The sequence below is a fragment of the Schistocerca cancellata genome, chromosome 6 (genome assembly GCF_023864275.1).
Source record: "Schistocerca cancellata isolate TAMUIC-IGC-003103 chromosome 6, iqSchCanc2.1, whole genome shotgun sequence".
Taxonomy (NCBI): domain Eukaryota; kingdom Metazoa; phylum Arthropoda; class Insecta; order Orthoptera; family Acrididae; genus Schistocerca; species Schistocerca cancellata.
Window position 1 is genome coordinate 552,730,351 of NC_064631.1, and position 26,321 is coordinate 552,756,671.

The 26,321-nt window shown below is 44.2% G+C and overlaps 1 protein-coding gene across 1 annotated transcript; it reads right to left on the reverse strand.

Annotated features, from left to right (window-relative positions):
* Window positions 1-15,123: 15,123 nt before the first annotated feature.
* LOC126088418 (mucin-17-like) lies at window positions 15,124-21,294 on the reverse strand. The gene has a single exon (XM_049906559.1). The coding sequence runs from the start codon at window positions 21,292-21,294 to the stop codon at window positions 15,124-15,126; it is 6,171 nt and encodes a 2,056-aa protein (XP_049762516.1).
* Window positions 21,295-26,321: the final 5,027 nt, after the last annotated feature.

A 26,321-nucleotide genomic window follows, 5' to 3' on the forward strand; every position in this document is an offset into this window, starting at 1 on the left:
GTCTCCATGAAGCTGGGCTACGGTCCCGCACACCGTTAGGCCGTCTTCCGCTCACGCCCCAACATCGTGCAGCCCGCCTCCAGTGGTGTCGCGACAGGCGTGAATGGAGGGACGAATGGAGACGTGTCGTCTTCAGCGATGAGAGTCGCTTCTGCCTTGGTGCCAATGATGGTCGTATGCGTGTTTGGCGCCGTGCAGGTGAGCGCCACAATCAGGACTGCATACGACCGAGGCACACAGGGTCAACACCCGGCATCATGGTGTGGGGAGCGATCTCCTACACTGACCGTACACCACTGGTGATCGTCGAGGGGACACTGAATAGTGCACGGTACATCCAAACCGTCATCGAACCCATCGTTCTACCATTCCTAGACCGGCAAGGGAACTTGCTGTTCCAACAGGACAATGCACGTCCGCATGTATCCCGTGCCACCCAACGTGCTCTAGAAGGTGTAAGTCAACTACCCTGGCCAGCAAGATCTCCGGATCTGTCCCCCATTGAGCATGTTTGGGACTGGATGAAGCGTCGTCTCACGCGGTCTGCACGTCCAGCACGAACGCTGGTCCAACTGAGGCGCCAGGTGGAAACGGCATGGCAAGCCGTTCCACAGGACTACATCCAGCATCTCTACGATCGTCTCCATGGGAGAATAGCAGCCTGCATTTCTGCGAAAGGTGGATATACACTGTACTAGTGCCGACATTGTGCATGCTCTGTTGCCTGTGTCTATGTGCCTGTGGTTCTGTCAGTGTGATCATGTGATGTATCTGACCCCAGGAATGTGTCAATAAAGTTTCCCCTTCCTGGGACAATGAATTCACGGTGTTCTTATTTCAATTTCCAGGAGTGTATTTTAAACGACTTCAATTACCAGTCAAGTTTTCGTTAGTTATAGCAACAAACAAGGCTCAGGACGTTCGTTTTATAGACTCTATTGTAAATTTTATGCCTTTAACTTTTGTTGGGTGAATAGGAGATGGACGGAGAGGTGAGGGAAGAGGAGGAAATGAACACAGAAAGAGGTAAGGAGGAGAGAAGAGGGAGAAGGTGGAGCGAATTAGGAGGAGAAGGAGCTGGAGGGAGAGAGGGGAAATGGTGATGGACAGAGGGAGGGGGGGGGCGGAGAAGGAGATCAGAGCGTGTATCCAATTCCCATACATATTTAGCAATGGCAAAGCATTGCTGGGTTCCCTAGTGTACATAACGTCCTATATGTAGCCTAAATAGTATACCCAGAACTGTGTTCATATTCCACGCCACTGAAGACGCTTTGCAAAGAGTAAAGGCGAAACCCTTATGGCACAAAAATTGTGTTGATTCAGTATTCAGATGTGATTAGACGGTCCAAAAGAAATAATTATCAACTCTTCCCTAGTAAATCAGATATTAATTTGAACTATTTGCAGACTCTTAGATTTCAGACACATTCATTTCATTCTACATCTACATCTACATCCATACTCCGCAAGCCACCTGACGGTGTGTGGCGGAGGGTACCTTCAGTACCTCTATCGGTTCTCCCTTCTATTCCAGTCTCGTATTGTTCGTGGAAAGAAGGATTGTCGGTATGCCTCTGTGTGGGCTCTAATCTCTCTGATTTTATCCTCATGGTCTCTTCGCGAGATATACGTAGGAGGGAGCAATATACTGCTTGACTCTTCGGTGAAGGTATGTTCTCGAAACTTTGACAAAAGCCCGTATCGAGCTACTGAGCGTCTCTCCTGCAGAGTCTTCCACTGGAGTTTATCTATCATCTCCGTAACGCTTTCGCGATTACTAAATGATCCTGTAACGAAGCGCGCTGCTCTCCGTTGGATCTTCTCTATGTCTTGTATCAACCCTATCTGGTACGGATCCCACACTGCTGAGCAGTATTCAAGCAGTGGGCGAACAAGCGTACTGTAACCTACTTCCTTTGTTTTCGGATTGCATTTCCTTAGGATTCTTCCAATGAATCTCAGTCTGGCATCTGCTTTACCGACAATCAACATTATATGATCATTCCATTTTAAATCACTCCTAATGCGTACTCCCAGATAATTTATGGTATTAACTGCTTCCAGTTGCTGACCTGCTATTTTGTAGCTAAATGATAAAGGATCTATCTTTCTGTGTATTCGCAGCACAGTACACTTGTCTACATTGAGATTCAGTTGCCATTCCCTGCACCATGCGTCAATTCGCTGCAGATCCTCCTGCATTTCAGTACAATTTTCCATTGTTACAACCTCTCGATACACCACAGCATCATCTGCAAAAAGCCTCAGTGAACTTCCGATGTCATCCACCAGGTCATTTATGTATATTGTGAATAGCAACGGTCCTATGACACTCCCCTGCGGCACACCTGAAATTACTCTTACTTCGGAAGACTTCTCTCCATTGAGAATAACATGCTGCGTCCTGTTATCTAGGAACTCCTCAATTCAATCACACAATTGGTCTGATAGTCCATATGCTTCTACTTTGTTCAATAAACGACTGTGGGGAACTGTATCGAACGCCTTGCGGAAGTCAAGAAACACGGCATCTACCTGTGAACCCGTGTCTATGGCCCTCTGATTCTCGTGGACGAATAGCGCGAGCTGGGTTTCACATGACCGTCTTTTTCGAAACCCATGCTGATTCCTACAGAGTAGATTTCTAGTCTCCAGAAAAGTCATTATACTCGAACACAATACGTGTTCCAAAATTCTACAACTGATCGACGTTAGAGATATAGGTCTATAGTTCTGCACATCTGTTCGACGTCCCTTCTTGAAAACGGGGATGACCTGTGCCCTTTTCCAATCCTTTGGAACGCTACGCTCTTCTAGAGACCTACGGTACACCGCTGCAAGAAGGGGGGCAAGTTCCTTCGCGTACTCTGTGTAAAATGGAACTGGTATCCCATCAGGTCCAGAGGCCTTTCCTCTTTTGAGCGATTTTAATTGTTTCTCTATCCCTCTGTCGTCTATTTCGATATCTACCATTTTGTCATCTGTGCGACAATCTAGAGAAGGAACTACAGTGCAATCTTCCTCTGTGAAACAACTTTGGAAAAAGACATTTAGTATTTCGGCCTTTAGTCCGTCATCCTCTGTTTCAGTACCATCTCGGTCACAGAGTGTCTGGACATTTTGTTTTGATCCACCTACCGCTTTGACATAAGACCAAAATTTCTTAGGATTTTCTGCCAAGTCAGTACATAGAACTTTACTTTCGAATTCATTGAACTCCTCTCGCATAGCTCTCTTCACACTACATTTCGCTTCGCGTAATTTTTGTTTGTCTGCAAGGCTTTGGCTATGTTTATGTTTGCTGTGAAATTCCCTTTGCTTCCGCAGCAGTTTTCTAACTCGGTTGTTGAACCATGGTGGCTCTTTTCCATCTCTTACGATCTTGCTTGGCACATACTCATCTAACGCATATTGTACGATGGTTTTGAACTTTGTCCACTGATCCTCAACACTATCAGTACTTGAGACAAAACTTTTGTGTTGAGCCAACAGGTACTCTGAAATCTGCTTTTTGTCACTTTTTCTAAACAGAAAAATCTTCCTACCCTTTTTAATATTCCTATTTACGGCTGAAATCATCGATGCCGTAACCGCTTTATGATCACTGATTCCCTGTTCTGCGTTAACTTTTTCAAATAGTTCGTGTCTGTTTGTCACCAGAAGGTCTAATATGTTATCGCCACGAGTCGGTTCTCTGTTTGACTGCTCAAGGTAGTTTTCAGATAAAGCACTTAAAAAAATTTCACTGGATTCTTTGTCCCTGCCACCCGTTATGAACGTCTGAGTCTCCCAGTCTATATCCGGCAAATTAAAATCTCCACCCAGAACTATAACATGGTGGGGAAATCTACTCGAAATATTTTCCAAATTATCCTTCAGGTGCTCAGCCACAACAGCTGCTGAGCTAGGGGGCCTATAGAGACATCCAATTACCATGTCTGAGCCTGCTTTAACCGCGACCTTCACCCAAATCATTTCACATTTCGGATCTCCGTCAATTTCCTTCGATACTATTGCACTTCTTACCGCTATAAACACGCCTCCCCCTTCACTGTTCAGCCTGTCTCTGCGGTATACATTCCAATCTGAGTTTAGGATTTCATTACTGTTTACGTCTGGTTTCAGCCAACTTTCTGTCCCTAGTACTATATGGGCGTTGTGATCGTTTATTAATGAGAGCAGTTCTGGGACCTTTCTATAGACGCTCCTGCAGTTTACTATTAGCACATTAATATTGTTATTCCCTGTTGCATTTTGCCTACTCCTATCTTGCCGCGTCTCTGGAGGCGTCTTGTCGGGCCTAGGGAGGGGATTCTCTAACCTAAAAAACCCCCATGTGCACTCCACACGTACTCCGCTACCCTTGTAGCCGCTTCCGGCGTGTAGTGCACGCCTGACCTATTCAGGGGGACCCTACATTTCTCCACCCGATAGCGGAGGTCGAGAAATTTGCACCCCAGATCTCCGCAGAATCGTCTGAGCCTCTGGTTTAAGCCTTCCACTCGGCTCCAAACCAGAGGACCGCGATCGGTTCTGGGAACGATACTACAAATAGTTTGCTCTGATTCCACCCCGCGAGCGAGGCTTTCCGCCTTCACCGATTCCGCCAACCGCCTGTACGAACTGAGGATGACCTCTGAACCCAAGCGGCAGGAGTCATTGGTGCCGACATGAGCAACAATTTGCAGTCGGGTGCACCCAGTGCTCTCTATCGCCGCCGGTAGGGCCTTCTCCACATCTCGGATGAGACCCCCCGGCAAGCAGACAGAGTGAACACTGGCCTTCTTCCCCGACCTTCTCGCTATTTCCCTAAGGGGCTCCATCACCCGCCTAACGTTGGAGCTCCCAATAACTAATAAACCCCTCCCCCCGTGTGCCTGCTCGGACCTTGCTGAAGGAGCAGCCACATGTCCCCTCACAGGCAGAGCGGGCGATGCCACACGGCCAGCCTCCACATTGACCTTCCGCCTCGTGCGCCGCGAACGCCGCTGAACCCGCCACTCCCCTTGGGGAGAGGGTGGCCCAACCGCGCCCGGTACCCGCGAAGATGTCTCGACAGCAGGGACAGTGGGTGAAGCATGTAACACCTGGGGTGTACCTTGCGACGCACCAGACTCCCCACTGCCGCTACACTCCGAGGCAGCAGCCTGAAGACGGCTGACCGCGGCCATCAACACGCTCAGCTGTTCGCGAACAGTGGACAGCTCCTCCTGCGTCCGTACACAGCAGTCACACATCCTATCCATCCTAAGGAAACAATTTACTGAAGAGAGTTAATCAACCTTTAACTAGACTGCTAATTCACTAAAGGCGGCTGCTTATTCACTAAACTGTGGTTGCTAGCCACTTCTTGTAGAAAACAATGAAAATAGCACTACCTGTCTCTGGACTGTATTGAAAACAAACTCTAGCACTACTGGCACTATGGTTGACTACAGGGACTCTCTCTTACACTATTAAGAGCACTCGAAAATTAAAGCTTCCTAAAAGCAAATACACACGGAAAAGAAGTGACAAGTAAGAAAAATACAGTTAATACTTAAATTAAGGTAGCTCGCTGCACAGCAGACGTGAAGCAGACAGCAGTTACGACGACACTGACACTTACTATGGCTGACTAAAGGGACTCTCTGACTGTATTCAAAACAAACACGAAATCTATGGAACACTATTACTAGCACTCGAAAATTAAAGCTTCATTGCTAGCTCAAACAGGTAAACTAGCCTCTTCCCTCTTCTGAGAAGCTAAAATAGTTAAATTGCAGCAGTGTGACCCGCACAAAACAAGTGCCATACATTGGAGAGTCATTTCGCTGGAGTAACAAGCTGTTGATGCTGGGTAAGTGTTTAAAGGGCGCAAACAGCAAAGGTCATCATCCTCCTATTCACTCTCCAGTACAGAAGCAGTCTGTCTGTGTGCAGAGTAAATTCTGTGCGCAAGTGTGCGAAAGTGATATAAATGTTTGCAGAGCGTACATCTGAGGCAGAACAAGAAATTTATGGTTACTTAATACGTGTGAAAAGTGTTAAACTAATTCTGAAAACTATGACATAATTACCACAATAAATCACCAGTAAATTATCTATTTCTCGTGTGTTTCATCACACTGTTGCTCTCTCTATACGTAAAAAGGACGGGTTATGTAGAGAATCTGCTTGTTCGCACTGTATTTAATTAAGTGCCGCAATTAGTATAGATAATAACGAAAAGTATGTGGGGTTTCAGGTGACCACAATGATAATTGACCTCTTATACATATTACGACAAAACGCAATATTTGTAACTTGTTTTCAACTACATAATGTTATAACGGATTAATAATGGAACACATTCTTCAAAAAATAATAATTAATAATTCTGTTCGCGGTTTATTACCTCTTCAGCGAATTCTAAGAATAATTATATTCCGGTTACTTGTTCTAATCGTTGTGATATTAAGCGTATGAAACTTTGTTGAAGGATTTTTTTTTTGTTGAATCGTAATATTTATAACAACACGCCAGCATTACGATAGAAAGAAAATCCAGTTTTAGTACGAAAACATTCAGTTTGACAGCACTGTCTGTGATATCAGTGTGGTGTACTTCTGACGTAGTTCAATTTCTGATATTTATGTGAGAGAGGGATGTAGTACAATGAATAACGCGAACTAAATAACGTAATAACTAGGCACTTTAAATTTTGCAGTGCTGTTACAGACTTCATTGCCTCATCATTAATTGGTATCCGTTATCTCCCATAGATGTAAATTCTCAACGATTTTAATATTTTGTTGTCGTTGTAGTTTTACTGCATCAAATGCGGAGCATCTCATAACAAAACTATCTATTAGACTGTTGGCCTACACTACGTAAAACTAAAGTTGATTCTGAAGGATTCTGAAGGCTTTTTTTTTAATGTCAGTGTCAACCCAGTTGATAGATAATACTGAAACTTTATTCTTGTAATTCATAGATCTTCACGCGTTTTCTGCTACACCCACTTTTATTTGCACTAATAGTCAGACACGACACGTTTTGCTACTCATGCTGCAATTTTCAGATGTTCATCTGTTACTATCACGTAAATTAGTATGCGACGTTTCCACTAGGTGCGACAGGTGGGTTAGATAACAAAATGTCGTATCTGCTTGTGAAAGTTTAATATCAATGAACTTACATAACCCTACGTTTTGCCTGATGTACGCATTGTGAGACAAAGAAATCCATAACTTATGCATTAGTGAACTATGTGGTACACTTCTACAACAATGAACACAGAAACAGGACAAAAATCGTTTGACACTTATTCTTCTCACAAATCTTTATAGTTAAATGGGTGGAGCTGTTTAGAGATGATTAAGCCGTCTTCACTCAGCACATACTTCTCATCGTGAAGCCCGTCAGAGTGTGGTATCCATCGTGGTTGCTGCATGCACTATGAAACGACCTGCTGCGTCTCACTGGATCTGCTCCTCATCCTGATATGCGACCGCAGCACTCTCTAGCAGCAGTTGTCGGCTGCGTCTGACGCCCAAATCACACAGTTTGTTTACGAAAACGGTCGCGCGTGAAATAGTAGCGTTAACTCTGATAGCGCTCTTTCAAGAAGGGTCGAGAAAATCGCGAGGAAGAATCTGGGCTCGTCGATCGTTTGAACAGGAACTGCTGGTAGGGCAACACTACATGTGCTGCACAACGGTCTGTGATACGTATTAGCAGAAGTTATCTGTTAACTCCATTGAATCTCTGTCACATGTTCGGTATTAAATGTAATCTAGTTAAAGTACAGTGTCTAGTGTCATTTTACGCATGCCTAACTTCCATCTCCTCGACGATGTATTAACTACCATCACTCTGAACTTACGTATTTCATCACATAGATTTCAAGATCGAGATTCGTTTCGTAATTTCATTCGATTGGAAGGGGAAATTTTTTCGCAGTTAATCACCATAGTTGAAAAAGATATTTGTCGGCAAGGTACAAACATGAGGCAGTCCATGACACCAAGAGATAGGTATATATCTTTTTCGCAAAGTTTCGTAAGAGAAAAAACTTCCAGTGCGTAACTTGTGTTTACATTCTGACACAGACTGGCAGTCACGTTAACATTTCTGACCACAGCGGGAACGAAACCGCGCCTTAAAATGAAGGCTCATGTAAGTAATCTAATCCTAGCATAAAACAGTAAGCAGTATCACGTGAAGCAGAGATATATACATGATAACGGTGAATCATGTATTGTGAAATCCTAAGCAAAATGTTTTTCAGTGACGTACTGAAAAATAAGACAAAAATATTGTAATAAAAATGTGTATACTAACCAAAACTGATGTTCAGAAAGTTAAAAATGCGCCATATGCACTTACTTAAAAAATCATATAAAACAAAATTTTCTTGAAACAGTAACGATACGATTTAATTTGAAAACAATTAGTTGTCGTTTGGAACTGAATTACTCAATACTTATTATTTAAATAACTAAATGGGGGCGAATGTAATGTCAAGTACACGAGCGCGCACTTTGCGCCAGAGATATATCTTTTTTTGGAGTATATGAATCCAAAGTGTCTATACCTAAATGCAGTATAATAATTCCGTTCTGTTCTCAACTCCACTCATTGGCCGTTACGAAATTAGAAAACATGAAATCATTAATGTTCAAGACTTCTTCTTTTGCGCCCTTCTGATTCATTTCTCTCGCGATCACTTATGACTACTCGCTTCTGTGGAGAAGGTAAGATTGTGCAATATTCTAAGTAAAGTAAAATAAATAAAAATGTTAAAAGAAGGATCTGTGTGTTGTCTTAACTAATGCCTCCAGCCTGATTTAAAAATACTTGATCAATTTTCTGCAAAGATCAAATACTGGGCATTTACTTAGTGTAATATTTGGGACTTATACTAGTAGTGTGTCGTGCATTGGTATCCTATCTGGTGGTAGCTAACGCTCATTCACTAACAATTATTATTTCATTTTGCGACATTAATATATAATTATATTCGTTTAATCCAAAGGTGCGTTATAATCTACATATATTGTCTTACAGATACGATAAGGAATTTTATATAACCCCACCTTTACCTTTTTCATATAATCATCAACTTGACGAAATAAAAAAATCTTTTATCCCTAATTTAGTAATATTTGTATCATAACTATATTCTCCATACCATAGTATTAGAGTGCCTCGAGTCTGTACTTAAGTCTAATTGTGTGGAACGTTTCTAATGCGGTTATGAGTGCACAAAAGACTATTTTCAGAGAAGTGTCTGCACCAGATATTTTGTTTAGTGGAATAAAGTTTGGCTATTTTATTTTAAAAAGTTACTGTTCCTTAGCAGACAAGAATAGCTGAAATCCTGGGCTCGATTTCTGGCAGTTCTCAGGTGTTTCTGCAGTGTGATCATCTGGAACAACACCCCATCAGCCATGTGCTCCAATCGAAGACCTGTTTCGTTTCGAATAAAGCAGTGTCGATATACAATCTATCGAAGTGTCGTCAAATCAGCTTGTAACAAATTCTGGTTTCATTTTTTCTTTTTCTTCTGTTATCTCTTTTCCTGTTTCTTCTACCTCTCTTGTCCTCGTCTCTTTTCCTCTTTCTCTTTCCTTTTCAAAAATGGTTCAAATGGCTCTGAGCACTATGGGACTCAACATCTTAGGTCATAAGTCCCCTAGAACTTAGAACTACTTAAACCTAACTAACCTAAGGACAGCACACACACCCATGCCCGAGGCAGGATTCGAACCTGCGACCGTAGCAGCCTCGCGGTTCCGGACTGCAGCGCCAGAACCGCACGGCCACCGCGGCCGGCCTTTCCTTTTCCCTCTTTCTTTCTCCTCCCTTTTTTTCCTGTCTCTTTCCCATCTCTCTCATCCTCCTTCTCTCTCCTCTGCACTATTTTGTTTGAGGATGCATAAAAGACGTTGACCACGTGACATTCCTACAACTCCAAAGGACATGCAAGAACATATAGTGCTCGCTTTGTAAGTCACTTCAGCAGACGTACACCAGTGTGAAACATGGCAGGCAACTTTGCATGCCTTTTCCATTTAATTTGTGTAATTAGTAGATGGTAATAGTAGGGACTGGTTTGAGAATGTTTTTATTAATGATTTTGGACCACAGTGACTAGTAGTACAGTGCTCTATGTAGCTTTATTTTCCTTCTTTAACATGGTGATAGATTCACTGGTTTCCGAATGTTTTTTGCGCGCAAGACAAGATACAGTGAGTGGAAGCTGAGACAGGGCGAACAGAGATTGCTGGTAGCGGAGACGGAGGTTCAGATAGGGTTTGCAGAACTGGCACTGCCGAGGCGTAGCAAACCATTAGCCAACTGCACAACGTCATCCTGCATAGTGTTCATCCGGGGGCGGAGAGGCGTCTTGAGCAGCAGGTGGAAGTTGCTTCCTCATGGTGTGTGGACTGCCTTGTACATAGCCACTGGCCGCTTCACAAAACACTGGCTGCTGAAAATAATGTGCTAGCCTTGTGAGCTGTCGTTCCTAATTTCAGAGACCTCTGATGTGAGGCTAGTGGCAAAGGCTCGATAACGTGCTGTTGGTGCATTAGAGTGTGACGTCATGAGCACGTAGGTGAAGGGGACGATTTTTGGTAGTGGGAGAGATTGTGCTATACCAGTGGTGCCAGATCGCGACGCACAATTTTGGCGGGATTGCTAGCTAGATGGATTCTTCGCTATCGGCCCGCAGCGTTTTCTACTTTCGCTGTTGCCGAACTGGCACAGTTTGGTGGGAATGCAGAGCGGAGTGTAAGAGGGAGCCAAATACACTCCTGGAAATGGAAAAAAGAACACATTGACACCGGTGTGTCAGACCCACCATACTTGCTCCGGACACTGCGAGAGGGCTGTACAAGCAATGATCACACGCACGGCACAGCGGACACACCAGGAACCGCGGTGTTGGCCGTCGAATGGCGCTAACTGCGCAGCATTTGTGCACCGCCGCCGTCAGTGTCAGCCAGTTTGCCGTGGCATACGGAACTCCATCGCAGTCTTTAACACTGGTAGCATGCCGCGACAGCGTGGACGTGAACCGTATGTGCAGTTGACGGACTTTGAGCGAGGGCGTATAGTGGGCATGCGGGAGGCCGGGTGGACGTACCGCCGAATTGCTCAACACATGGGGCGTGAGGTCTCCACAGTACATCGATGTTGTCGCCAGTGGTCGGCGGAAGGTGCACGTGCCCGTCGACCTGGGACCGGACCGCAGCGACGCACGGATGCACGCCAAGACCGTAGGATCCTACGCAGTGCCGTAGGGGACCGCACCGCCACTTCCCAGCAAATTAGGGACACTGTGGCTCCTGGGGTATCGGCGAGGACCATTCGCAACCGTCTCCATGAAGCTGGGCTACGGTCCCGCACACCGTTAGGCCGTCTTCCGCTCACGCCCCAACATCGTGCAGCCCGCCTCCAGTGGTGTCGCGACAGGCGTGAATGGAGGGACGAATGGAGACGTGTCGTCTTCAGCGATGAGAGTCGCTTCTGCCTTGGTGCCAATGATGGTCGTATGCGTGTTTGGCGCCGTGCAGGTGAGCGCCACAATCAGGACTGCATACGACCGAGGCACACAGGGCCAACACCCGGCATCATGGTGTGGGGAGCGATCTCCTACACTTGCCGTACACCACTGGTGATCGTCGAGGGGACACTGAATAGTGCACGGTACACCCAAACCGTCATCGAACCCATCGTTCTACCATTCCTAGACCGGCAAGGGAACTTGCTGTTCCAACAGGACAATGCACGTCCGCATGTATCCCGTGCCACCCAACGTGCTCTAGAAGGTGTAAGTCAACTACCCTGGCCAGCAAGATCTCCGGATCTGTCCCCCATTGAGCATGTTTGGGACTGGATGAAGCGTCGTCTCAGCGGGCTGCACGTCCAGCACGAACGCTGGTCCAACTGAGGCGCCAGGTGGAAATGGCATGGCAAGCCGTTCCACAGGACTACATCCAGCATCTCTACGATCGTCTCCATGGGAGAATAGCAGCCTGCATTGCTGCGAAAGGTGGATATACACTGTACTAGTGCCGACATTGTGCATGCTCTGTTGCCTGTGTCTATGTGCCTGTGGTTCTGTCAGTGTGATCATGTGATGTATCTGACCCCAGGAATGTGTCAATAAAGTTTCCCCTTCCTGGGACAATGAATTCACGGTGTTCTTATTTCAATTTCCAGGAGTGTATATAGGACTCGGCGTTGAGATGTGGTGGAGACGGCACCGACTCCGGGTCGAAGACGCAGTGGAGGAGGCCTTCATCTTCGGCTGAGACATGATGCTGACCACAGCATCTTCCGAGTCAGCAGACGTCCAGGGAACGCTGCAGTTGTAGCAACGTGCCCTCGTCTTCCTAAGAGAGTCTGCACGACAGCGGCATACATCACGGCAGACGGAAATTAAATTACGGTAAGCATGCATAGCAGCATCGGCGAGCTAGGTCTTTTTCTTATTCACTTTTGGAATTATATACGATCGCCTGTCTCAGGTTCAGCCTACAAGTGTTGAATTATGAACCTATCAATTAGTCAATCGCTGTTGTCCGGCAAAAATAGCGAACTTTGCATGTGAGTTTCAGACCGTCATTTTGAGTTAAGGGTGTAATTTCTCATGCAGAAGATAATATTGTCATCTATGTAACCGCTAATCAGAATTACCATACACATAACATTAGTCAACTGTGATGGCCTTCCTTTCATGATTTGTGGTCATCTACGTTTTAATGAATAAATTAGAATGTATGAATGAAAGACTGTTTTTATCAAATAACTTCCTGTCATATTAAATTACAGTGTATATCCTCCACTTCATGATCTATACATAAGGCCTAAAAATCGCTTCATCCGTTAGAAGACATGCACATTAAATTCGTAGCATAGTTCTTGTCGGAAAGACCTACCCACAATTGGTTTGCTGAGTTACTGAGATTTACCACAAAGAGGGAATTTCACAAGAGTACCACTGTCCATAGTCACCACCTCGATCACCTTTGAATGTTAAAACCCTGTTAAGGCCCATAGTGGATTACATTACTACAAAATGGTATTAAAGATCTCCATTTCTGTTTCTTATCAAAATGAATGTTATGTGTACACAAATATGTAATACGTTTTTCAGCAGGTCTTGAGGAGAAAAAGAGGATTACCAAATAAAAAATCACAACGGATAAAGTTACAAGGAAGGCAACGATGATAGTTTTGGTAGCTAAACAATTAATTTTGTAGCATGCAATAACATTAACAACATTCATAGTAAAACAGTTACTTGACATAACTTTTAAGGCATTAGAGTGATACGACAGAATTACATGATAAATGAATATTATCAAAAGTGCTTTATTTCAAAAAAATAATAATATCTACCGGTTGAACACTTAAAAAAGTAGAGTATTTACAAGTGACATAATTTATATCACATAAAAATGTGAAAATTGTGTAATTTATAAAATTACAACAACAGAGTATGATGAGATTAATATCCTCATCCAAATAAAAAGAAGAATTTCTTTTTACAACACAATTGTTCCTTTTATCTGTGACTCAGGCGAAACAGTTCATATTGCAACTCGCAAATCAGTAATTCACATTAAAATATTGTCTTTTGAAAGCTACTTGTGAGTCCATATCTTTTTAAATACTTCTTCTTAAATAACACAACCTATTGATAAAAAAAACTAAATGTAAGACATATGTTGACAAGAAAATAAGTCCATTATAACTCCATCCTGCTTTATCTGGTCAAAACATTCGCTGGGCACATTTAAAATGTAACCAGCAGGTGACTTGAGTGACTTGGTAGATACGTACACGGGTGACATGGCGGGAAATTTTCTCATCATTGGGCGCATTATTCTTTGCCCGATACTAATATATGGCGAGTAATAAAACGCTTTTATGAAAGAATTTATTTTCGTATCGAAATAAGTCACAAACGTAGATGAATTAAATACGCTCTGTGGAACTAGTCATTAACTGAATACAGTTTTGAAACTGTCACAAATCAAGGAACAATCACGAAGCATAAAAATTCCCGTAGATGAAATCGATTTTCGGGTGGTTAAGTTATCGTACCCAAGTATTACCGAATGAGGTGCTATATGCAACACTCAACATACACTCATTGTCTAACTTGATTTTAAATATATTCTATTTCATCCTCGATAAATTATGCTATACATGAAATCCACTTTCACTCATGATGTAGGTTTCACTTTCCTTAGCATTCTTACATTAATCTGAAAGAGGTTCAACTTATAGCTAACTTACTGTTGACTATCTTATTCCTACAGTCTTAGCTGTAATAGTTTCCTCAGAGGTTAAAACTTATTGGACACGTGAAGATGAATTTTCTATAAATTAACGCATTGGCAGTTGACAAATTTTATAGCAGGAAACATCGAGGGCTTACACTGATGTTTATACGGGAGACCGAAAACTCACTTGCGATTAGTATGCAAAAATTTAATCACGTGTAACAGTATCTGCATTACGGTACGTAATGGATGTATATATTACTGTTTGTGTTCGTCCTTTACAGCAAACAGCAGTTAATAAATGTTGCTGAGAGCTGCACAACACCTTCGGTTTACCTCGCACTGGCACAAATTTCATTACGGTAGCCACCTACGTTGTGTTCCTCACTAAACACACGGTATATTCCGAAAGCTTATTGCAGATGGCTCAGTACACATCAACCATGTGTACAGACAGTATTCAAAACAAATATCTTAATACTGCACATGAGCTCCCTTGCTCGATAGAGGTACACACCTATCAACTGCAAATCTTATGCTAACTTAGAATCTTATTTTTTTTAAAAAAATCTCAGTCTTGTAAATGCAGTGGACATCAGGCAGTGATGTATAAATAAAAACAAATGTTTAGTTGGAGCACCTTCTGTGCCTGGCAAACACGAAACGCTCTTAGTGACGAAATAACACTGAGCACCCTCGCCCGACCGGACGTATCGAGCACGCGTCGACAGGAGCGATACATTCACTTAAGTAGTACACTTCCGCATCTTAATCCTACCTCTTCTTGTTCATGCTCACATTAAGAAGAGAATTTGTACTATAGAAAGAAAATGTAATTTTACTGAAGTTGGGAACGTCAAGAAGGAGCAAGGGTGTTGATATCCAGAGCTGGGAACCTCCCATTACCGTTTCCGTGTAGACTTTCATCATCTGGACTTGCGTAGTTTGTGCTGCTATCACTAAAGGAACTTTCGGTTATATCCTTTGTATCGGACGTTAGGGGCTCGATTTCTCTTGTTAGCAGGGTATCTGTCGCCGCGGACTCAACGGATTCCGTCCAGTAAGTAGCAAGACCGCTTTCTGTTTGTGACTGTGTCGCAGCTCCAGTGGTTAGTAACTGGTGATTGTTGCCTTCAGAATCTGGAGACGGTGATTTCGTGGTGTCCATATATATGAAGTTTGCATCAGTAATTCCAGTGACTATACCATCTCGATTGATAGTAACATTGTTTTCGATTCTCTCCGTCCATTGTTCAGTGTAATTACTCGGAGATAGCGGTGTAGTTGATTGGACACTATCTGCAAAAATGGGCGCGGAAACATCTGTGTAGATTGAATTAGGTTCAATATCTCGGTATTTTACCACGTCATCGTCTTCTCTGGAGTCCTGTTTGGTGTTACTGAACTGAACTGACGTAACATCAGTTACGCCATCTACAGTTTCTGACGTCATTGGAAATGCGGCAGTAACTGTAGGTGAAAATGAGGTGTCATGATCGGCCGTTGTGCTTTCAGATTCTGCGAATGAAGAGTGCCACGCAGAAGGATCTTCATTTCGGTCATCTTCGTTGCCCATGGAGGTGAGCAGTGGATCAGCAAATGGAGATAAAGTGGTCTCTTTAAGAAAATGGGCTCTCTCACCCAGTAAATAATTGAATGAAGTGACCGTCTGAATGTGAAACGGACCAGAAGAAGCGTAGTTTTCTGAATCCTCAGCGACTGGAGTGGACATTGTCGTAATTTCGTCTCCAAAATAAGTAAGAGAGGTGGTCTTTTCGGGCAGAGGACTACCAGGCTCGGTTGGAGTACTGGCTGTTACAGTGTTGTCTGAAAATGCTGGTGAAGTGATGTCTTCGGATGATACCGTATTCTTATCTTCAGGGGAAGCATTTGCTGTTGATGCAGTATCTGGAAGAGAGCTGTATGTGGGCATTTCTTCCGCTGAATTTATACTGGAGGCAGATACATAAGGGTCGGGTTCTGTCGTTGTGCTGACAGATGAATCGGTATTAGTGGGTTCTAATCTCTGGGTCGGTGATGTCGCGTCTTTAACCGGTGTTGTTGGCAGGTATAAGCTGTCGTCAAAATTTACTTCGTTCGCTTTTAGATCATTCTCTTCGGGCTTGATTGTCTGAACAGTGATCGATGGTAAACCTACTTCAGTCACCTTGGCTGCAACAGTGTCAGGATCAGTAGCCATTTCATAACCCAAAATATAATTTGAGTCACTTTCAGTAGTGTTATTGACGTATGCATTCTTCTGGGTAGAAGGTTCAAGAGTCTCACTTTCCGTCGCCGGCTCTGTCACTGCCTCATTCGTGACCGGTTGCCGAGTTTGGTAAACGGTTGCTTCCGTGGTGCCGTTATTGGCCGAAGATTCTGTAGTAAGATTTTCTTGTTCCGCTCCTGATGCGAAACCCAACAATGCTCCTTGGTCTCCCTTTACTGTGTACGAGTTGTTAACATCATTAAACGCATCAGACTCTGGCATTACAGCGGACGCACCGTTGTCATATGTTACTATGTCATCAATGGTTGAGAGTTGCGAGTATCCTCTGTCATCTCCTTGCACCTCAAGCACAAGGGCTGTGGTCGACAGATCTGGGACTACAGTCGTATCTGCTGTTCGGAATTCATCAACTGTCGGGACGATGGTGGTCTTTCCTCTTGAAAAACTCGAATCAAATTCTGACTGGTCGTCAGAAAGATCTGCGAGCGACCCATTCACAAATTTTGTTATGTTTCTTCCGTTTTCTTCTGTAATGGGACTTGTAGTGGGAAGTGAATTATCAGACAAGTTCCCTTCAGTTGCCTCTGAATCTGGACTCTCAGTTTGTGTTGCCATAGTTTCGTAAACTTCAGTTACACTTCCAGATGTGACTCCTATCCACATGTCAGGGACCTCAGTGGTAGCCAGTGCCTTATCTGTATGTACACTATCCGTGAATACATTACGCCCTTGCATGGAAGTAGTGCTTTGCTCAAGGTCCATTTTGGATGTCACTTTGGTTTCTTCTGGTGCTACAGTTGTTGCTGTGGGAAGTTCAGTTTCTTTGACAACGGCACTGTAAATATTCTGTACAGTGGTTCCGATTGCAGTAGCAGGGTCTTCTGTAATAGCATGGGTTGTAGTTTCGGACGTGGTGTGATACTGTTGCGGCACTGTTTCTGCATTCACAGCATGTGCGGGAGGCACTGTCACTTCTTCGAGTACTGCAGCAGTCGCAGTTGGAAGCTCAGTTACTTTTACAACAGCACTGTAAGTATTCTCTACAGTAGTTCCGATAGTAGTACCAGGGTCTTCCGTATTAACCTCGGTTGTAGTTGTTTCGGATGTAGTGCTAAATTGTTGCGGTACTGTTTCTGCATTCACAGTATCCGTTGCGATCGGCGTTTCTGTTGTCAAAACTGCATTTTCTATGCCAGGAGGATTGGAGGTATTTAGTTCTACGTTTGTATGAGTTGCTTGCTCAGTAATGTTTGGTAAATCTGTCGTAGGTGCTGACGTGAACTCGCTAGCTACATTGACGTCTGTGTAAACTGAATCGATCTCATTTGCCAGTTGGCTGATAGCCTTTGTCAAATTATGCAGTACTATGTCTGTGAGAGGAAAACGTTGGCTCTCTGATCCTGGTGCAGTGCCCTCAGTAGCTTCAGTGCTAGTGGGTTCCGTCCAATCTTCTGGAACGGTCAACTCTGGCAACAGTGTTGCCATCTGGAACGTTAGCGATGGTTTAGTTACTGTTGCGGTTTCTTCATAAACCATGGTTGTCAACTGACCTAGTACTTCTGTGCTGGATTCGAGAGTGGGTGGAACTGCACCCGGTCTCTTTGTAACAGAGAGGGGCAATTCCGTGGTGTCAGTTCTAACATTCTTACCACAAAGGAAACTAGCGTTATCCTTCATTTTTTCCCCTGTCTGCAGAGAACTCAAGTGCTCATTGGTAGTCATTGATTCCCCTGACATACTCGAGCATTTCATTCCACTGTTCTCAGCATCCAAAGAATCGGATCCTTTCAGCACCAGTCTCCCACCGCTTTCTGTGGTTGTTTCTGGGTAAGTCGTTTCCGTGAAGTTCGTTTCCGTTTCGGCTTCAAATATTTTCGTTACCGTTGTAGTGTTGTCTTCGGAATCTGACTTTTCGGGTACAGAAAAAGCAGCAGTCTCTGTCGTCATAGAGAGCTGCAGGAATGTATTCCCGTAATTCTCCGTAATTCCCAACCGACTGACATTGCCTTCGCGAACAACAGGCACAACAGTAGTTTCTATTACTGTGGTGAAAGTGGATTCTTCAGTTGTGTCTGTTGTTTTACCCAGAATAGGTATTTCTGTTTGAGAAACGGTATTCTGAAGATCGGATGGACGACCGCCTGCCGAATCACTGGTCAGTTCGCTCTGCACCTCTGGCGTCGGATGCGCTGTTTCAGTATCGAATTTCACTGTAGTACTTGCGATTCCGCCATTAGATTTCTGACGAAGCACCGATAGTAGTTTCTGGAGACTCTTGAGCTTGGAGGATTTGTCATTGCCACGGCCTCGCGCCCTGGGAAAGAAGAAAGTTTTCCTCGTGGTGGTACTGCTCTCCTCCAGTGGGGACAAGGAGGGACCTACTAGTGAATCTAAGGTTCCCTCCACTTCGTTTCCTAGACTGTCGTTCTTTGCCTGAAACGTAGTTGTTTCTTCCGTAGTTACAGTGGGTCTGTCGGTGGTCACATTCTGAACTTCCTCATCCTCCACTGTTGAGGCAGTGTTGACACCAAAATCTTTTATCACTTCATCTGCCACTTTTAGTGAGGCATTGTAAGCCTCTGTCATTTCTTTCACCGACGTTGTTGGTATTTCGGTGTTCTCGTCAGCAGGATCAGTTGGTTTCTTGTTGAACCTGCCCGTCGACTTAAGCAAGGATGGTTTTAAACCAGAAAAGGGTTTCCTGTTACCGAAGAGTCCAGTTTTCAAAGGAACTGTCGCTTGAGTACCATTAACTCCTTTCTTCACTGCACTCGAGGGCGTAAGGCGAGGTCGACCACGTACACCTTGTCTAGGTGTATCCTTGATTCCAATTTTTCTCGGTTCACCAATGGTCGGCCTGAAACGTGACGGTTTAAATCCTTTCGGCAGTTTCCTGATCACGTTAGGAGCACCGTCGTCTATATTCGTCTGCAAAGAGGATGTGGCAGCTGCTGCAGTAGTGGTTTCAATTTCTTCTGCAATCGTTTGGCCTGGGGTGGTATCTGCTGATGTTGGTAAAGTACTTATTGCACTTGTTGTTTCGCTGTTGCTGCTGCTCTCGACATTCTCAAGTGCAGGTGATACAAACTCGTTTTGAGACTTCCTCAATAATGTTGGAAGAGGCCTTCTCATTTTTAGTAGCTTATCGAGGCTGGTCGGTTTCCTGCCCTTGAGTCGTGTCCCTTTTTCCGATATCGTTGAGGTCTCGGCTTTTTCATCTTCTGTTAAGTTCGACGAAATCTTCTTGAGAGCAGGTAACTTTGGAAGACCTCCTGTTTTTGTTACTGTCAGAGGTCTCTTAATTTTCTTCAAACGATCTTTACCCTTAATTGTGGATGGTGCTGGAGAATCAGTTGTGGTGTTATTGTCCACCACAGACGTATTCAGAAAACTCGCTGATCCACCATCTGAGGCGACTGGGCTCTCATTCTCAACCGTGTGCTCGTCCAAGGACTTGTTGGCAGCTGTCAGCACTTCAGTTACGTTGCTCACGTTATTTCGTCGAAGGAGCGATATCGGTTTCCTATTTCTCAGTGAGTTCAGCGTCCTCGATTTTACAAAACGGTCTGAAATATTTCTAGTCGGTCGCTCGCTGGTAGTAGTCACTGTAGATGCTTTAGTCCTTCCAGAAGTTAGGCCAATTCCATTAGGCTCAGGGGTGGTTTTTCGTTGTTCTTTCGAATATTTGCTTCCGAGGCCGACTCTCCTTCCAGGGTGACGTCCCTTGGCTCCTCCAAATTTTGGTGTGAATTTTTTTGACTGGACTCCCTCATCCTCTGATAGGGTGTCGCCAGTGATTTGTGTACTAGACTGAATGGTGGATGAAGTGGTGGACATGTTGATCCTTTCTACAGTCGTTCCTTCTGTGATAGTGTCCCCCCTTTCTGTTGGAGTGTAAGATGTCACAGATCCAGCAGTGCTACTCTCCTCCTGAAGACTAGAGGGGGTCGTAGGGGAGGTGGGTTCTGCTTGAACAAATGGAGCTATACTAGGTGTTATGGCTCGGCGGATACCAAAAAATGGGCGTCTTGAATGTGAGAAAACTCGTCTGCTGGTTGTGGCCTCTACTGTGTTGCTTATGAAGGGCAGAGTGTGAGGTTTAGGAACTTCCGGTACCACTAAAGTAGTACTTTGTGGTGTTTCCACAGTTGTCGTCGGTACAGTTCCAAGTCCCTCACCTTCAACTGCTTTCTCAGAAGATCCAACACCTGTTACAGAATCGCTCAACAGTGGCCTCCTTCCCCTGACCCTAACTTTACCGACATGTTTTCTTCGACCTCCTACAAACGTTTCCTCCGATTTGGAACTGCTTCGTGTTGATGGTTTGTAACTCTCGCTGTTGGTCGTGCTGCGTTGCTGGTTCGTTGATTCTTGTTGAGGTGATGATGGACGCACACGCCTATATCCGCGTTGGTTGCCTGACGCATCCTCCTCCAGAAGTGAAGGCTCTGTGGTGACAGCATTCATGGGAAGTGGACGCCTTCTCTTATAAACTTTAGTCTTGCGAAGGCTATCTCTGACCTCCGTGATAGAAACTGCTGAAACTGTGGTGGTATCGATGGCGACTGGACGCCTCCTCTTCTGGACTCTGAGAATGGTGCGCTGATCTTGTCCCTCGTCTCCTCTTGGCGAGACTGTAGCCTCTGTACTAGAGTCAATAGGCCGTCTTCTCCTAGAAACACTAACCAGCCGCCGTCCTCCTCTAGGTGTCCTCGGAACAACTTGCGGGGTGGTCGTCTCGAACACTTCATAATCACGGGCAGCTCGAGTATATCCATCCAGCTGTACTGTCCGCATTAAAGGAGTTGCAGCAGTAGTGCTAAACTGTGATGCTGAAGGACTTATGTATTGCTCTGGTTGTAGTGTGCTTCGATGTTTAAAGCGTCTTCCAAAAAGAGATCTGATACCGGCTGCTCGAGGGCTGGTCCGTCGGGAATCGAAGCCAGAGGCAGTCGCTGTGGAAGAGAGAGTCCATCGATGAGTACTCTTTGCAACGTCTTCTTGACCGATTTCAGTTAGCGCTGGAGGCCTGTCATGGACTGAAAGGTCTATAGAAAGAGGCGATTCCGTGAGTCTGTTGTTAAAATCTTCTGAAAATGGTGACTTGTCATCTGGGTTGTTTCTACCAACGATTGGCTCTGCTGTGGTCGATGTGAGTATTGCCTTGAAATTTGAGGTGTGCTCAGAGCCCTCTGTAGTAGCTTGCGTGAAGATGGAAGCAGTCGTTGAACTAAAGGTGAGAGGAAATGTCACCCTGGATGCCGTGGAACTGCTCTGTTCATGGTTTCCTCTGAGTGTGTAACGGTGCTGTGGCCTTCTGAATACTGGAGCATAGTTAGATGTCCGATTTCTGCTGCTTCGTTGTGTGGTTCGAGTCCGTGATCTGTAGGGCCTACCTGGTGGGGATGACGAACCGAATTCTTGGCTGTCCGCTACGTCAACAGAAGGCTGGGAAGGGGTTGTGCTACTGTCCGTTGGTCCTACCACCTCAAGAGATCTGGAACGCCATCTAGATGGTCGCCTGCGCCGGTTGAAGTTTGGACTCTCGTTCGATGCCCCTTGATGAAGCCGATCCTCTACCAGTGTTCCGGGTTGAGCGGCGTCGGCAACTGAAACAGAAAACCCAATTTGGTAAATATGAACATGATTTATACATTCAAACTTTTACCCTGGAATAAAGTGTGTGCTAGTGTGAAGCTTCCTGGCACATTAAACTGTTTGCCACACTGGTGTCCTTGCTTTTTGTGTGCAGTATACTCTTACTTAATGTGCTGTCCAGTCATGAGTTATCCTTCGAAGCTTCATCTCGACCCGTAACTCTCTCCTACCTTCCTAAGTTCGTACACGCTCCTGTATTAGCACTTTCTGGGGAAGGAACATAGCAGGGAACAGCTCAGCCACAGCCTAGGAACTCATAATTCAATTTGTTAGAAGATGTAAGAATATGGTTGAATATTTTGACGGACCTCGATTAAGTGCATTTTTAAATATACTCCGGATGACACTGTACACTGAGTAGTGCAAGGTTTTTTTTTTTTAATTTTTTTAATGGACTTGTAGTCCGGGGTGATATGTTACAATACAGCATCACCGGTCTATTGCGGTCTAACTGTATTGGTGAGGCAGTAAATTTCCACAGGGGTACATCGTAACAATATATAATCGATTTGCTGTCCTCATCCAACCGCGAGAGAAAAATAACACGATCTATATGCTTTTGTAGGCGTCCTAATATTATATTATTTCCACGATCCCAACGAGTGATATACAGCAATAGCCGCAGAAATGCCGTACAGCCCTCCTCTAATACCCGTTATTCAGTTTTACGTAACATGGTTTCGCAAAAACCAGCTGTTTTTCTTCCCGATATTCCCATTTAAGTCCTAGGAGCGTCTCTGTTACATAGTCGTACGGGCAATGCCGATCTGTAACGACCATAGCAACACATCCCTGAATTCGTTCGGTATCCGCTGTTACACCTGCATCTCAAATGCCGAAAGAATACTCCGGAACAGCTCTCACTAGCTAAGCGAATTTCGTACAGATGCACTGTTCTTTCGCAGAATCCTTCCATTCGCTACCTTACTACAAACTTAACGTATTCGCCTCATTTCATATCACTCTTACTATTAACCCTAAGCATAGTGGTGTGCAAAACTTAAGAAAGAAGGTAACTTTTCTATGATGTGTCACTGCCAAGAAGCGTGGCTTAATGAAACCTGAACGATACATAGAAAGAACTGGTACAGTATAGTACAGAAAGTAACTAACCGTATTACGAAATCAGACGAACAGAAACGACACTTTCATTCAAAGATAATAATTACACTGAAGTCACTGCAGTTCATGATGGCCCCCTGGACAGTACAACTGGTGAATGTACGACCGTGTTCAACGATATTGAGGATCGTTTGCCTATGCAACTTAATGCCTTCCCACAGTATGGCACCAGGATCACAAGAAGGATCATGTCCGGCAATGTTTCTGGGTGCATTACGTGTTACTAGCTCTCGTCATAATTGAGAGTACACCCGGCATTGTCGAACATGATCGTTTTGGTGGTTCAGGTGTCACGGTGTGGAGAGGTATACTGACCTCCAAATCTGCAGACCAAGCAGTTATTTTCTGAGTGTCTCTAAACTTTATGTTTCTTTCGGCGTTAATTGGCCTTCTGTTAAAATTTTATTTTCATTCTGTACTAAATGGCCATCTGAAGATGGGCAGAGCCCGAAATGCGCTGTGAATAATAAATAGGTCCAGAAAAATCCTGTAACTGTTGTTTTGTGACAAACTGGCTATTTTGAAGCCATTTTCATCATGGTAAGTGTGGAGTTAAAAAGAACAGGATACAGTGGTCCAGCACCTCTTCAGAAGCCACACGTTTCCGTAGTGAATACTTAAGCGACGCTTTATGTGGTATAGGAGCGAAGCCAGTGGACAATGGATGACTGAAAACCAGTGATTTGGAGTAAGGAACCACACTATACCCTGTAGCAGTCCGATGCAAGGGTTGTGTTTGGCGAATGCCTGGTGAACGATGCTTGCCATCATGCGTAATGCTAATAGTGAAGTACGGAAGAAGCAGTGTTACGGTATGGGGGTGTTTTATGGTCATGGTGTGGTCGCTTTACTGTGCTTTAGAAAACGCTATGTGTGGAAGAATGTGAACTCATTTTGCAGCATTGTGTACTCAGTTCGGAGATGGTGACTGTTTGTATGAGCATGACAATGGAGCCTCTCAATAAAACACCATCTTTGAGGCTATGGTTTGTGAACAATATCGGAGCCCCGACTCTAATCCAATGGAACACTCCAGAATGTCGACTTCGCTTCAGGCTCCAGCTTCTGACGCCACTACCTTACCTGGTTTCGGCTCTTGAGGAAGAATAAACTTTCATTCCACCACAGATATTCAGACATCTCATTAAAATTGTCCCCAACAGAGTTCAGGTAGTCATAAAGGCGATGGGTGGGCACATCCCATATTAACGTCCACTAATAGATGTCCAGATACTTTTGATCAGATTCCCAGCAGTCTTTGGTGGACATCTGGATCAATACTGCACGATCGTGTCGCAGATGATGAAGTTCTTAAGTTATATGGAGGAGTATAGCAAGAGTAGTCAAGATGAGAGAAGCCTTCTACAATGCTATGAGCATGTTCTTAGAGCAGACGCACAAACGTTGGCAAAGACTGGTTTTCGTTTGAAAGTTCATGGTAAATGGCCAGTAGTACAATCTAGGCAGATTACTTGCCACTGCACGAAGAATAAGAAGAAAAGTAAGAAGTATACGTCTACATCCGCATCAACACTCTGATGGCCACCTTATGGACTGCAGTGGAGGGTACTTCGGGTATCAATAACGTTTCCTCTTTTAATCTTCAGTCATCGAAAGGTACGCCGAAAATGAGAGTGTCAGTACGTCATGTGTGACATTCCCGTCATGGTCACTCCGCAAGATGTAGCTAGGAGGGAGTAATCTTTTGCCTGACTCTTCTTGCTACGTACAACCTCTAATTTTTACAGTAAGGCTCTCGATGAACATACGAATAATATTGGGTCTTTCCGTGTATTTATCCGCTTTACGTCACGTCAGTCGATGTTCAAAGTCAACTGCCAAGCACTGCACCGTATGTCGATCTTCCCGTATTTCGCTACACTTTTCTAGCATTGTAACGTGCGCTTGTATAACACATCACCCGCAAATAGTCACACTGAGCTTTCGACCTTACCCACGAGATCATTTACACTGTATCCAGAACAGTAACGAATCAGTACACTTCATTTGGATGCGACCGAAGTTACTTTGACGTGTGATGAGTTCTGTCTGCTAGGAGTTTCTGAATTTAATCGCAATCCGCTGGTTCACTATTCTGTAAGCTCGTATTTTGTTCGCTACAAGACAATTGAGAACTGTAGCAAAAGCCCTGCAGAAGTCAAGCAAACCGTCATCAGTCAGCGCGTCGTTGGATTCCACTGACGAAAAGAGCGATCTGATATTCACTGTGTTTCGGTACAGTCCACATGTCCTTGTTCTGGAAGCAGGCAGCAAACGCCCTTCGCTATGTATGCAAACACAGATTTTCGTAAAATAGTATGAAGTTTGATATATTAACTGCTGTGTTCTGGAAGCTTTTCCTTTGTGTGCCCGTCTTGGTAAAAGCCCCGACTTGTTTTTTGTTTCACAGCGTGGGAACACAGTGGAAAACTGACAAAATTGCGTTTTATTTCTTCCAATAAAGTCAAGTGATTACATAGGGAGTGGGGTTTATTGCCGTTAGGTTTCTTCCCAACAGCCGTAATCAATATAATATCACCAAATTGTGGCAACCGACGCTTTAGAGAGCCCGAAACAGAAATCTGTAGCATAATCATTCCTTCATTAAGTAGAGTCGGCTGACTTAAGTATATGCCGCACGAAAGACCTCATCAGCATTTTCTGATACAAGGATGCTGTTATTAAAACAACACATCTAGCCATTGCTCTCTTATTATGCCTACATCATCAAAAAAGTACAAAGGATTAAATTTTTTTGGTTTCAGTGGAAAAAACGAGCATTATAGACGGGTGAGCCTTTGAGATCAGAGCTCGGCGTGATTACTTGGTATTCGAATATTTAACTGAAGCCTCTTTAGATTATTTACGTCACATAAGAGATTCACTTTCACAATATCTACTAACACTTTCGGAAAAAAGCTGAATAAACAAACTAAGTAATCTCCGGTCTTTCAAAGTAAATGCCTGGAGAATTATAAGTCTGTTAGTCTACGGATTACTATCAATATCTAAGCAGAACAAAACAATGTTACATAGTCGTTTTA